The sequence below is a fragment of the Hermetia illucens genome, chromosome 3 (genome assembly GCF_905115235.1).
Source record: "Hermetia illucens chromosome 3, iHerIll2.2.curated.20191125, whole genome shotgun sequence".
Classification (NCBI taxonomy): domain Eukaryota; kingdom Metazoa; phylum Arthropoda; class Insecta; order Diptera; family Stratiomyidae; genus Hermetia; species Hermetia illucens.
Genome location: NC_051851.1, coordinates 79525826 through 79540276, shown reverse-complemented (window position 1 = coordinate 79540276; position 14451 = coordinate 79525826). Strand labels below are relative to the sequence as shown.

The following is a 14451-nucleotide window of genomic DNA, read 5'->3' as shown; positions in this document are numbered from 1 at the left end:
TTGTTCCAGAGTCTCGCGTTAAGTGCTCTTGTACTTTTGCTTAAACTGTCTTATTGAAAATATCTCGTCGATTGTCGATTTTCTTGGTTGAACTCCTCCTTGATATTCGTCAATACAAGGAACTCTATGGTGTTTCGCCAAGAGCTGAGCTTTGATGATCAATTAATGAGGTCTACTATTATTTCAGCTGATCTTACGATTCATTTCTTTGCCGTCTACCTGGCACAGATTGGTCGATGCGATGACCGAAATAACCCCTTCTGACAATTAATCGTCACAAAGCCTCTCAAAGTGCCTGTCGACCTTGTACTTGGCACATGGTGATACATAGCTTCGGCTATCATTTCCTCCAACATTTTATAGTGGAAACAAACCCAAATCGTCTATATTCTCAAGAGACGTCGCGATTTTCCCACCATCAAGTTTATCAAAATTGTTCCTTACGAGATCATCGCCAGTTAATTGATGCTCTACGAATTAACCCACCGTTAAAACAACGTGAGTAGCGTATTGACTAAATGGGGGCTGTTTGGTCAGAAAAGAGTGGTGATAGTCTCATTTGGGGGTACAATGTTTGGTTAATTTTCTTAAATTAGATAGGAACGGTTACTCCTAATGGTACGATATTTGGTGGAAAGGTGCGAACTATGAATGCCCTCGCATTAAGTGATTAACATCGTTCTACGTTAAGGTTAAAATGCATGCTAAGGCAGGATGTATTTTTTTCAACCGAATATAGTCATGGGGGTACCAAAGGAAAGGTCTTCATTAGTAGTGGTGGAGTTGAAAGCAGGAAAGTGATCACTTTTTTCACGGACCCATTCTCAGAAACTATATAACCAAAAAATCTGGAAGAATCCACGAACCTGCCACTATACGATGCCAATGCCTCTCCAGTATTTGTTTAAAAGAAAACCCCTTTTAGTAAAAAATGTAACGGCACATCTGATGCGACAAATAAATTACTGTCTGGGTGTAGTCTGGGAAACCAAAAATATTCCGGAGCACTAAAATAATGCGAAAAAGCAAAAAAAGGTGAAAAAAATACACTATAGTTTCGAAAAATAAGACCGTCTTCAACATATGTTATTTGTACATAATTTGTAACGGGAGCTCAAAGACATACTTATTAAATCTCTAAGATAAAAAACTACACTAAAACTACTTCTCCTGGTGGTCGCACAATCATTTCACTAATTCGTCGCGTGTACAACCACATGCTCACTTTCTATATCTATTAAATAATGGAAAACTTTTGAAATCCACACTCAAAGCTACGAGGAAACCACTATTCGCCTTTTTTGAATACTAGGGTGTTATGAAAAAACGAGGGGTTCATGGACCAAAAAAAGTAAAAGTGGTCTGCTCCGACATTAAGTAGATTTCCACTTCGGATCCCGTTCCATTATTATTCTGTTATTGCACTCCACACAAAACCTGCAGGCAGTGTCTGCAAATATCCCTATTCAATAAGTATACCCACTATAATCCGGAGGTTTTTCTTGGTGAGGTTTAAACAGTCTTTGTACGCTTGGGTTCTTATCCCCCGTAAACACTCTGAACTGTTCCAATCCTCTTAGGCTAGCCCAATATAGTGCCCTCAGCCATTCCTCTTCATTTTTTAATGTCATAGCCCTGAATCCGTTTCGGATTCCACAGAAGGTTCTGATCCTTGCAGAGGCGTTCCTTTCCTGGCCAATTCGTCTGCTGCTTCATTGCCTTCCAACCCAACATGGCCTGGAACCCAGAGTATCCAGATCTTATAGTGTGAGCCGAGCGTGTTCAGTCTTACAAGGCATTCCCCCACCAGATTAGAATTCACCTGGTTCGACATAAATCCCTTCATCACCACCTGGTTTGGAGGTCCTTTGGAGGTCTGTCTACAGCGTGTATTTTCGCCTGGAATATAGAAAAATACTAATCTGTTTACCCACTAATTCAAATTAGGATTAGGTGAGAGTAAATACTGAAGCTATTCACAACACAGCCCTCCGTAGCACGTATAAGGAGGAACCGGATGTCGCAATAGCCCCAGTCAACAGATGTCCTGGAGATGAAGCATCAACAAATGATCTTCACAACCACCTGAAGAGCATTATCATTGATCCGGTCACAAAGATACTTGGCCCCAGCCGCAAGAAAAGTCAGAACGGCAACGGAACGGAAGAATGCCGCATACCGAGTAATGTTGCATTCTCAAAGAACGCGGGCTCGAGCTGAGACTTATCACGAACTCAGTCGAGCGGAGAAGCGAGTTCATAGACGGCAAAAGGAAGTCTTGGAGAACCAACAAGTCTGTGAACTAGAAACGTACAGGAAGCAACCGCATCAGGCGCGCAAGTTCTACCAACAAGTCAGCAAGATGAAGTACACCACGATGCTCATCCTGCCGAGATAAAGAGAAAAATATCATTTCCAACAGAATGGGCATATTAAAGCGATGGGTTCTGATTTCTGACAGAATGGTCACATTGGAGCGATGGGTTGATTATTTTGATGAACTCAGCTCAACAACCAAAATATCGGTGAGTTGGAGCTCCTGCCAAACGGAAGCTGACGGACAACCATAAGTCGCCGACAGCCGAATTGTTCATCGACTGATGCTCAAAGTATGGGACAGCGAATCAATGCCTGATGACTGAAAGGTATCATCTGTCCCATACATAAAAAGGGAGATATCACACAGAACAGCAATTATAGAGGTGTCATGTTGCTGAGTACCATCTATAAGATATTTTCCGCTATCTAGCCGCATACGCCCAGGACATCATTGGCCCATACCAAAGAGGCTTCATTCCAGACAAATCAGCGACAGGTCAGATTTTCTCTCTGCGGCAGGTGATGAATAAACTGTTGAAATGTGGACATAAGTTGCACCATCTTTTCATCGACTTTTCCGCCGCTTATGATAGCATAGCCAGGGTAAAATTGTACACGGCCATGTGAGAATTCGGTATCCCGACGAAATTGATATGACTGACTAGGTTGACCCTGGCCAATGTGCAAGGTCACCCGACTACTGGCCTATGCTGCCGATATCGACATCATGGGGAGAACGACTCGAGATGTACAATTTACCTTCATCCAGATCGAACAAGCGGTGCGAGATCTCGAGTTTGCATATCAATGAAGGCAAAACGAAGTACATGGTGGCGACGTCAGCACCAAAAACCAAACAACCAACAACATCAAACCGCACTGTTCAGACGGGATCACAACCGATAACAGCTGTCACGACGAAATCCGTGCATAGTTGTTGGCAACAGAGCATATTTCACCTTACAAAAACTGTTTCCCTCGAAAAGTCTCACCATAGGCTCAAAGCTCTTACTATACAACACTATGATTTTGCCAGTCCTCATGCATTCCTCGAAAACCTGGGTTCTTAACAAAAAAAAAATTGCGAACTCTTGGCCGCGTTCGAGAGAAGAATCCTCCGGAAAATGTTTGGCCCCTTACATGAAGATGGACGATTCCGTAGCCTACATAACGAATGCGAACGATACCACGACCGTCTGGTTGTGGATAAAATTCGGTTCAATAGGCTGCGGTGGGTGGGTCACTTAATCCGTATAGGTGAGGATGATCCAGCTCGGGAAGTCTATAAGGGCAATATTTATTGTAGAAAAAGAAGACGAGGTAGACTCTGGCTTAGGTCACGACGCCAGGCAGATTTAAGGGATATCGAATTGGTGGACCTCGGCGCAAAACCGGGATGTCTGAAGTTCCTTACTAAGGCAGGCCTAGACCGGATAATGGTTGTTGCGCTGTTGATGATGATGATGGCCCAGCGCTTGCTCCTTCGACTGTGGGGGATCCTTCAGTTTACCAAGTAATTCGTTGCTGTCACAGCCAGGATCTACCAGTTTGCCTTGTTGATCAAACTTACGATTCCTAGTGAGTGGTATTATAGTAATTTTGACTGGATTGTTTGTTTGTTTGTTTGATTGAATTCTATCACATAGGTCATCCTTATATTTGTCCCTACAGATTAAAATAATACCGTCAGCTTAACCCTGGACTTGTATTTCAATATTTTCAGCTTGTCCAGGAGTTCATCCACTACCGTACACCATATAAGCGGTTATAGTACCCCGCTCTGTGGACAACCTTGGGTAGTATTCATGACAGTTGCATTTGGACTTATCGAGACTTCTATTTGCCCACTTTCTAACATTGTGCCCATCCAGAAAGACAAAGTCTTTCCCACTCCCTTATGCATCAGGGCATCTTGTATCTCTGGATACGTTGTGTTATTGAATGCTGCTTCGATATCTAAAAACGCACACTGTACTTTTTCTTTTGTTTCTATGGCATCCCGTAATACATCCATCATAGAGCAGTTTCAGATGACCGTCCTGCCCGGTATGCCTGTTGACCATGATGTAGGAGATTATAACGTTAGTTCTAATATAGTTGACTATGGCTTTCTCCGCCAAGGGCAATATCTATGGTAGAAGAAGAAGACGAAGCAGACCCTGTCTAAGATGGAGCGATGGCGTAGGTCAGAACGCCAGACAGCTTTTAGGGATATCGAATTTGTTGGACCTCGACGCAAAACCGGGATGCCTGGAGTTCCTTATTAAAGCAGGCCTAGACCGGATTCCGGTTGTTGCGCCGTTGATGATGATGATGACTTTCTCCACCATTTTGAGTACGAGCGAAATTAGGCAGATTGGTCTGAAATATTTAGGGTGCAAAGGATGCTTTTTACCCATTTTCGGAATAAAGACAGCTTTTGTCCATCTCCACGCCCTTGGTATATAACGCAGGGCTACTCTGCCCCTTATCACCCTTAGAAGAGATTTCTAGGCCTCTATGACGTAGTACTAGGAAAGTACCGTCTACTCCGGGTGATTTCAGTGATTTAAAGGTTCCCACTGCTGTTTAGCATGTAGTGCCCTCCCCTTTGCAGCTTTCCTTCTTTGCGAGTTGGTGTCCGAGAGAGAATGAAACAGGTACTACCACTCTCAGTGGCAGCGACTTACCCAAAACTGCGCAATTTAATTATTTCGAATCAATTCTCATTCATCAGCATAACTGGAGTTCCAAACTGGCGTTCTTTTTGATCGACGTACCAACGAACGTCTTCAATCCACTGTACTGCAATAGCGTTTGCGCTGTTGCGTTCTATGGTCATGAATGCTTACCGACTAACAAATACCATAACGCGATGAAGGTATCGACCGAAACAACGATGATTAATTGGTAATGATGATTTGAGAACCACTCAACTCTCTAATTAAAAATCTCTCTAGAAAAGCGCTGCGCACCTCACTAGCGGCAAAGTTCGACATTTCTCGAGTGGCATACGAATTTATGACGCATCTAGAATCACAACCATCTAACTCTTGTCGAAGGTAATCCGTCATTAAAGAAAAAACGCGAATGATTGGCTATGGACATGGGAAAGTGATTTTACCAAATAACAACACTCGGTCACACGCTGCGAAATCAGTTGACGAGATGTCAGGAGCACCGGGCTGGAATGCTTATTACTTTTGCATGCGATTAGGAACGGTAAAAAGAAATGAAGATTCAGATCGATCAATGAATATGATGATCTTTCAAAGAGGTATCCGAGATTTGTCAGAGATTGACTGATCAACTTCTGTCCACGTTTTGTATGGATAGGCCTACTAATTCAAATCAACGTTGATTTCTTAGTTCCATATGTTCTAATCTCGCTAGATTTAGGTAACTTTGAAGTCGATCAAGACAAGGAGAATCCCATCTCACTTGAAATTAGGTAGCTAGACTAATTTACGTTGGGTAACAAATATCTGATCAGATCATCTTTTAGCATTACTTGATAAAATACGTCATCCAGTAATGGAAACCTTATGTAGATGCGCGCCCGCCCATAGTTCCACAATCACTGACTTGAGGATGCATGTGTGCCAATTGAAATCCTGTTTCAACTTTCCGATTATAGTGAAAGTTGATGTGTTTCATGCAAACTGATGATTTCGTGGAATAAGGAGATTGAAATCCTTTTTTCAATTGCGAAAGGAATAGTATCATTTCCCTAAAAATTATATAAATATATTTTACAGATGGTTGGAGTTAATGGATCAAGCTGGCTTGAATATGTGGGGTATTTCCACAGGCAACGAACCTATCAATGGAGTTATTGGTTTCTTGATTATCAAATTCTTAAGTTTGGGGTGGATTCCCCAAACTCAGGTAAACATTTTATCAAATATTAGCGATCCATTTTTCTTAATAATTTAATTAAAATTATGTAGGCTAAATGGCTTGCTGAAAACTTCGGACCAACTCTTCGGAATTCCAAATATAAGAATATTCTAATCATGGGCCCTGAAGATCAACGTATTGTTCTTCCTAATTGGCTTGACATTGTGAGTATTCTTCTTTCAGAATAAGGTAAATTGGTTTGTTAGGCCACAGCTACTGTCGTACCGCAATGCAACTGATTTCCATCAGTTATATAATTTTAAAAAAATACTTTCCCTTTCCCTTCCATTAGATGGAAAGCACAGTCAAAGGTTCAACTAGCTATCTCGATGGCATTTCGCTGCATTGGTACTGGGACTTTTTTATTCCTGCCAGCTTCCTAGACAAATCCCACGACCAATTCGAGGGCAAGATTATTATTAATACCGAATCATCTGCAGGAAGCTTTCCTTTACAGAGACATATGCCAATTTTGGGAGATTGGGGTCGTGCAGAACAATATTTGAATGATTTTATGTCTGACTTCCAACATCACCTCAATGGTTGGATTGACTGGAATTTGATTTTAGATGAACAAGGTGGGCCGAACTACGTTCAAAACTTTGTCGATGCTCCAATTATCCGTGCCAACGGTAAGGAATCTGATAATAAATTTGGCATGCCTATATAAAGAGAAACCCCGATTTTCAGACAGTACCTTGATCTACAAGCAACCGCTGTTCTACGCGATTGGACACTTTTCAAGATTCATGCAACCTGGCTCTGTACGTGTCGAAGCCTCCAGTTCAGAAAGAAATGTGAAAACAGCAGCCTTCAAGCAACCTGACGGTAGCATCGCTTTAGTTGTACACAATAGGGAATACACAACAGTTAACTTGGAAGTAGAGGATTCTGTCCGCGGTACCATTAAATTATCACTTCCAGGAAAATCTATTCATACTATTATTTACAAATAATTTATGCAAATCATATTAATAAAATTTAACTAAATTCACAAGTTTCTGTACATTCAAAAGTCGGTTCAATTTTTTTTTACAGAATATGATCGATAAGTAGTTTGAAGTAGGAGTAAGTATAACAGGGCAAACTGGAGCGTAGCCGTGACATACGGCTTTAACCAGGTGCTGATTGCTTGGTATACTAATGGATCCCTAACAACAGAAGGATGCCAGGAAAACCTAAAAACCTAATTTGAATTAATGGGTAAACACACTAACATATTCCAGGCGAAAATACACGCCATAGACAGATGTGCCACTTCAACCACCCAAAAAAACTATAGAGGGAAGAGCCACCGACAGCCAAGTGGGGATTTAGCCACGTAGGTCCAACCAGGTGAACCCTAATCTGGTGTGGAAATGTCTTGAGAGACTGAACACGCTTGGCTCACACAATAAAGTCTGGATATTCTGGGTCTCAATTGTATATACTGCATATTGGGTTGGAAAGCAAACAGGCAGCAGACGAACTGACCAACAAGGGAAGAAGGACACCTCTGTACGAGCCAGAACCCTTCCCTGAAATCGGAATTGTGTTCGTGATTATGATATTAAAAAGTGAAGCGGAACGGCTGAGGGAACTATACTGAGCGAGCTTACCAGGAAAGGAGCAGTCCCGTCCAGGATACGAACCAAGTGCACAAAGGAATGCTTAAATCTCACCAAAAAAACTTCCGAATTATAGTGGAAATACTCACTGGTGACTGCCGAATAAATTATCACCTAGGGAAGCTAGGTGTATCTTCGGACATTGCCTGCAGGTTCCGTACGGAATGTGATGAAACCAGTGTGCGACACTGGCACCTGAGAGAATAATATCAAATGCCAAGTTGAAATACTTGATGGTAGGGAATATATTAACATTCATGGTGATTACAGGCTTGGTGATATACTATAGTTAAAAGCTACACTATAACCAGTAAAAGAGGCACAGTAGTTCTTTTATGACGTCCTTAACAGAATAATAATACTTAGTTAGTGTTTTTGAAAAATGATCTTATTTCTGGTATTGGGTGAAATACCGAGGAGTGAGGACTCATAATGTGTGCGTCAAGAAGTGAAACAGGTCTTGTTTTCAGAACCTATTCAACCGAAAAAAAATCACACGAAATCTAACCCTCAAATTACATCCCATTTCAATATCTGATCAAATAAAATTAATAATAGCATATTACCATATATTACAAATTTGCTCGGAGACACTGCTTATATTCGTTCTTGAAGAAGTAAATTTGGCACCAGTATAAGTGATAATAGAATTCATAATTCTGAAAAGTTTGAAGCCAATTCAACTATTGCGGTACGAATGCTGTATTTTCATAGTAAATGGGTGGAGAATTTTTTTGAGTCTAACACTCTCAGTTGTAAACACGCTAGCTGCTAGATCTTATTAATAGAGCTTTAGAGTGCGATGAATTCACGAGAAATACAAAACTCTCTCTCCCTCTATAACTTGGGTAATAACATTTGATCAGATATCGCAATAGGATGTATTTTGATGCCCACATTTCGTGTAGATACATCGCTGTGATTTTTCGGTTGGATAGGTTCTGTGAAGAAGACCTCACTCCCCTGTGTTTCATTCAATGCCAGAAATAAGATAAAAAAGATAAAAAGAACTAATCGAACCTTTTCATTTAGTACACCACATGATCCTATACCTTCAAAAAAATTTACATCCCCCTTTCGCATGTGTTCCCCAAATTTCGCGGCTATAGGTTCAGCCGTTTCCGAGGAAATCGGGTGCGACAGAAAGGCAGAGAGAAATTAAATCGATTTGAATAAGGTTCTGTTTAACATAAAACCTTAAACCTTAATAGCAACCAGAAATTCATGTAAGACAAAACAGCGTCTGTTGAGTCATATATATATATGACTGCCATTTACTTATTGCCATTGGTGGGGAATAGCACGTCAACCACACCTACACGCCATCGTTCGCAGTTATCTGAAATGCGCTTCAGTTTCACCATGACTTCTCGAGACACCCGTACTCCTTCTCTACTGTTCTGCACCAAGTGGTTTTGCAGCGAGGCCAACGCCAGATCTTGACATAGTACATTTTACTGCATGGCGTAGCCAACAACGTCGCCCCTGCTTAATGTGTGACCTATCCACTGCTACACCTGGTCCTCACCAGGCCTGGGCGCCAATTAAGTTCTTCGTTTGTGATAGTATCAGGCAACGGACTCCGATGATACGATGCAGACAGGTGTTCACGAAGGTCTTGAGATTTTGAATAACAGTCGTGCTTACTATTTGTATGCTACTCACATATAGTAACGCAGAAAGAACACTAGCACAGAACAGTCTCAACTTGTTCTTGGTATTGCGGTAACTGCATTTTCATATTTTAGGCATTGTTAATGCATTTAACAACATCCAGTTCGATGCCACCACCGGCAGAAGCCACACTTTCTAAATATACAAATTGATTGAGGTTTCGCTGCATAAATGGGCAGTTATGCAGATATGACAACGCATTGACCCTTCAGACTGAAAACCATGATTGTGTTCGTGATTATCTCTCAATTCAATTCGACTTGCCTCTGTTTCTAAATCCAGAGTTGTTTGGCCGAGAGCCATGTCCCGGTGTGCTTGCACCTCAAATAGATGTCATCAGCGTAGTCGAGGTGTTTGAAAAAAGATGTCATTGTCCATTGCATTCCTCCACATCCTGTGGACAAGGCAGCACAAAGAACGTCACCGATAGAGAAGAGATACCTTGGCCAAGTCCGCTTTAGACCACAAAATCCTCTCAGATTTTACACATTTTCCGCCATCATTTATCGCGCTGATAATAACTATCAGTTTTCTGAAATTCCCGTCCTGCCTAGATCATGCTAGATACACTACCTGTTCACGCTATCGAAATCGATGGAGAGCAGTTGAAGCGAAAATTTAAACTCCGAACACTGCTTTAAATTGATCCGTAAGATGTCGATGTGGTCAATGCATGAGGATCAGGGGCGGAAACCTGCCTGCTCTCTCCCGATCAAGCTTTTGAGATGTTTTTTAATATCTTCCACGATTATTTTAGTTATTGTCTTTGCAACGGCATGAAGCACGCAGAAACCTCTCCTTATGGATCAGAAGTTTACGGTTAACGCAGGACCATCGAAAGATTTACAACGATATATAAGCTTTTTAGTGAAATCATTGCGCTCGGCGGCATCCTCCGCTATTCTGATCAGCCCAAAAGCAAATTTCCCTGCCTTAATAAGGAACTCCAGACATCCCGGTTTTGCGCCGAGGTCCACCAATTCGATATCCCTAAAAGCTGTTTGGCCTCCTGACGTACATCATCGCTCCATCTCAGGCAAGGTCTGCCTCGACTTCTCTTTCTACCATAGATATTGCCCTTATAGACTTTTCGGGCTGGATCATCCTCATCCATACGGATTAAGTGACCCACCCACCGTAACCTATTGAGCCGGATTTTATCCACAACCGAACGATGATGGTATCGCTCATAGATTTCGTCGTTATGAAGACTACGGAATCGTTCATCCTCATGTAGGGGGCCAAAAATTCGTTTCGAGTGGAACAGTTTTTGTAGCTGAAAAAGGCTCTGTTGGCTGTCAACAAACGTGCGCGGATTTTATCATCGTAGCTGTTATCGGTTGTGATGTTCGACCGTAGATAGGAGAAATTATCAACGGTCTCAAAGTTGTAGTCTCCTATCATTCTTCTTCCCGTTTGACCAGTGCGGTTTGATATTGTTGGTTGGTTGGTTTTCGGTGCTGACGTTGCCACCATATACTTTGTCTTTCCTTCATTGATGTGCAGCCCAAGATCTCGCGCCGCCTGCTCGATCTGGATGAAGGCAGTTTGTAGGTCTCGGGTGATGTCGGTATCGTTAGAGTAGGCCAGAAGTTGATTTGCCTGGGGTGAAGCCTCTTTGGTATGAGCCAATGATATTCTATGTGTATGGGGCTATCCGGCCTTGCAAGATAACGGAGAATATCTTATAGATGGTACTCATCAACTTGATACCTCTATAATTGCTGAACTATGTGATATCTCCCTTTTTATGTATGAGACAGATAATGCGTCCTTGCTAGTCGTCAGGCGTTAATTCGCTGCTCCACACCCTGAGCATCCGAGAATGCTCATCGATATTCTCAGTGCATCTATCGTCCGATGAGCAAAATAGTTCTCCCATTGTCCAGCGACAACTAGATCCTACAAGCGGTGGATATTCAACTGAGGAAGTCACAGCTCTCCAATCTTTCGAGTAGTGGCGGACGCAATACGCAAGCTTTCGAGAGCGATGTCAGTGCCTTCCTTGTTGCGCACATCTAGGAGACAACTCCTAAACCTACTTCTCAATGCGGAACCGTCAATCTGATTGCTCGTACGGTGTCGATCAACTGAAATCCAACTGACCTATAGCAGGCTCTATGCTCGAACAATATCGCACCAATAATGAGGCATTCGAAACCAGCAAAAATCCGCATTACTCCTACCTACCTAGCAAGGTATTGTCAGAGGCCAGGATGGACCAGATCACCCATCACAATGACAATGTCACCTTTGGGAAGCCTCTTCTTAACTGCCTGTAATTGCTCATAGAAAGCATCCTTCTCCACTATATCGGGAGTTTCCGTTGGTGCATAGCACTATACAATTTTGGAGTTTTTTAATCTTGGCTAGAATCAGTCAGAAGTTGGTCATCAACCGGCTCTCTTTTGGAGAGAGCGCGCCTTGCAGTAGCCGTCAGAAACGACGCTGCATCGAATTTTCATCTGTTACAACTTGGCTTTTCAAAGTACCGAAGGACAACGGGAGAGGAGTACTCTCCAGAGTCTCATTGTCTTACTTCGCTTAGGCCCAGAATGCCTAGCTTAAATCGTTTTAATTCCCGCTCGAGGTAGAAAAATCGAGCATTCTGAGGACTCTCACTATCGTTGTCGAGATGCGTGCGCACATTCCAGAAACCAATCATTATCCACTTTTGATAGCCAAAGGTCGCAGCCATGAGATCAGTCCCTATGAGAGGCGCTCTGGACGTTTCGTTAGCACTAAAATCTCAAATTTGTTGGCCCACACATTTCTATACCTTTTAATCGCCTCTGATGACAAGCAGGAAATACTTTGTATTCATAAGCCCCAACTCACAGAGCAATTGTATTCAGATAAGCTTCCCGGAAAAGTAGGTCGATTTTTTACATGAAATTGATTTGATTTCAAAAATCTTTATAGGCGTCAAGTTGTCTATAATTAGGTATCATAACAAAATATTTGCTCTAATACTGTGCAGTTTATGTTTTCTTGTTTATTTTCAATACTTCGAATCCCTCATAACTTTCAAATATTTCTAATATTTAATATGGATAAGGTGATATAACGAAGAGAGGTTTTTGGGGGCAGATACACTTTCAAATTATTCTGCCATTTTTGGAAGCTCGCTTTATTGCACAATTTTTCAAGTATGAAAAATTACATATTTCGAAATTGCCCAAAGTGAGAATATTTGAATACTTTTAAGGTAAAGAAGGTTGTTTGCATTGCAGTTTCTCTTCTTTTAAGGACGCAAATCTGAGTAAACAATCCCATTAAATATCCTTCCTCATCAAGAAACATCTTACAACACAATCTCCAATGAATATCAGTTAAAACATGGCAATAATGCATTTAATGTCATTAACTTAAGCAATCCTCATCATCCAAAAGATCCTCAAGTGTCAACGAAGTGCCACTTGAGTGCTAAATAGCCAACACAAAAACAACGCAGAGAAGATTACTTCAAACGGATCCGATGTCTTCAGAAGTGATATCCCGACGCATATTCTCCGCAAGACCCGGGAACATTTATTTTGACAGGATCCTAATTTTCGTGTAAAAGGTGCATGATTTACGCATTTCGGCTACTTAACTCAGTACATGTTTGTATCTCCACTTAGTGCGTACTCTGAAACATGACCAACTCTCGAAATAATTCATCCATAAAATTTTCATCGGATTTCAAAAGATAGGTCGCCTAAAACAGAATCCGCCCCGGATGTAACCTTTTACGAGAAGTGGCTGAAGTACGACGAATGTCTTTTGAATGTCTCTTACGCTTAATACGCATGTATCTTAGGTATTTTATGTGAAAGACTATTTGTCGTCTGTTGTTGGGTGTAAAATGCCGAGATCTATATGGGCATGATTGGTGCATGGCATAGATGTGGAGTACTTCATGAAAGTAAATGGACAGAAAAATAATTTTCGACGGCACTTTTTCAAAATGAAGAACGTTTAAGCCCATATACAAAAGTAGAAAAGTAGTACAATAATTTTCGTAAAAGAAAATCTTAAGTCAGAGTTATATGGAACTTAGAACTCATCGATGACATCGGTGATCTGTAGTGAATTGATACTACAGAATCGACGGCGGGTTGAAACAGCCGAAACTCTGAAGCTGAGGAAACTGAGAATGAAGATCCCGAAGGGTCAAATAACCAGTCGCTGTCCTGCACAAAGTCTACACTGAAGGGGGCGAAACATCTGGCATCATATTGGACTGCCCTCGAGGAATGGTTCAATCAATTGCACTTATCGGATTATCTAATTATGACTTTTCACCTATATGAACTTTGAACATAAAGTTAGTAGGCTAAATCCGCTAGAAAATCTGTAGGAATCATTTCCGCGATGACTATCACTGCTTCATCTGATGTTATTCCGCACTGAATGCACACTCAGTACAATTAAACAGCACCGCAGAATTCACTCTTAGCTACCTTATACAGGGTGCGGCAGCATAACTTCCTTTCTTCAAAACTCAATAAAAACTATTGAATGCATCGGAAAATATTTATTTATTTTTATAATGTAGGTACATGTCTAAAGTTTTTATTTACATTGTTTTGAAGATCAAATCTGTTAGGTGACGTTACCCATTCTCCATACATTGCGTAAACCGATTTCTGGCGTTTGTCATGACTCTTGTTAGGAACATTGACGCTCTCACTGCTTCAATGTTCTCAGGTGATCTAACGGGCCGAGGGACTCCAGTTCTTCCTTTTGTCGCACTTGCAGTTTGTCTGAATGTAGTGACCCATGTAACAATTGATTTGCGATTCCGAAATGCACGCTGTGTTGCAATAACCGAACATCCGCTTGAAAAGTAAACCTCAACGGCAAAGGCACGCTCCTCACTATTCCAACGCATGATGGCGAATGAACCGTGTCGGGACAAAACTTTACAGTATCCCCTCTTGAACGAGCCCACTAACGCTCCGCTATGACCTCAACTAACTGAGTGGCG

General features: G+C 41.6%; 1 protein-coding gene and 1 long non-coding RNA gene across 3 annotated transcripts in view; both read left to right on the top strand.

Moving 5' to 3' along the window:
- LOC119651376 (lysosomal acid glucosylceramidase) overlaps window positions 1-7192 on the top strand; it is a 33551-nt gene extending 26359 nt beyond the window's left edge. Inside the window, exons 6-9 of the mRNA XM_038054951.1 lie at window positions 6057-6186; window positions 6249-6362; window positions 6491-6830; window positions 6889-7192. Of these exons, the coding sequence (XP_037910879.1) occupies window positions 6057-6186; window positions 6249-6362; window positions 6491-6830; window positions 6889-7154 (850 nt within the window). The 3' untranslated portion in view covers window positions 7155-7192. The remainder of the gene's footprint in view (window positions 1-6056; window positions 6187-6248; window positions 6363-6490; window positions 6831-6888) is intronic.
- Window positions 7193-12394: 5202 nt separating this feature from the next.
- On the top strand, window positions 12395-13898 carry LOC119652331. Of its 2 annotated transcripts, none has more exons than XR_005249531.1 (3): window positions 12395-12662; window positions 12729-13044; window positions 13103-13898. It is a non-coding gene; the product is annotated as an uncharacterized LOC119652331 (long non-coding RNA). The 2 variants fall into 2 exon arrangements; XR_005249532.1 differs by having other exon boundaries at window positions 12729-13228; window positions 13282-13898.
- Window positions 13899-14451: the final 553 nt, after the last annotated feature.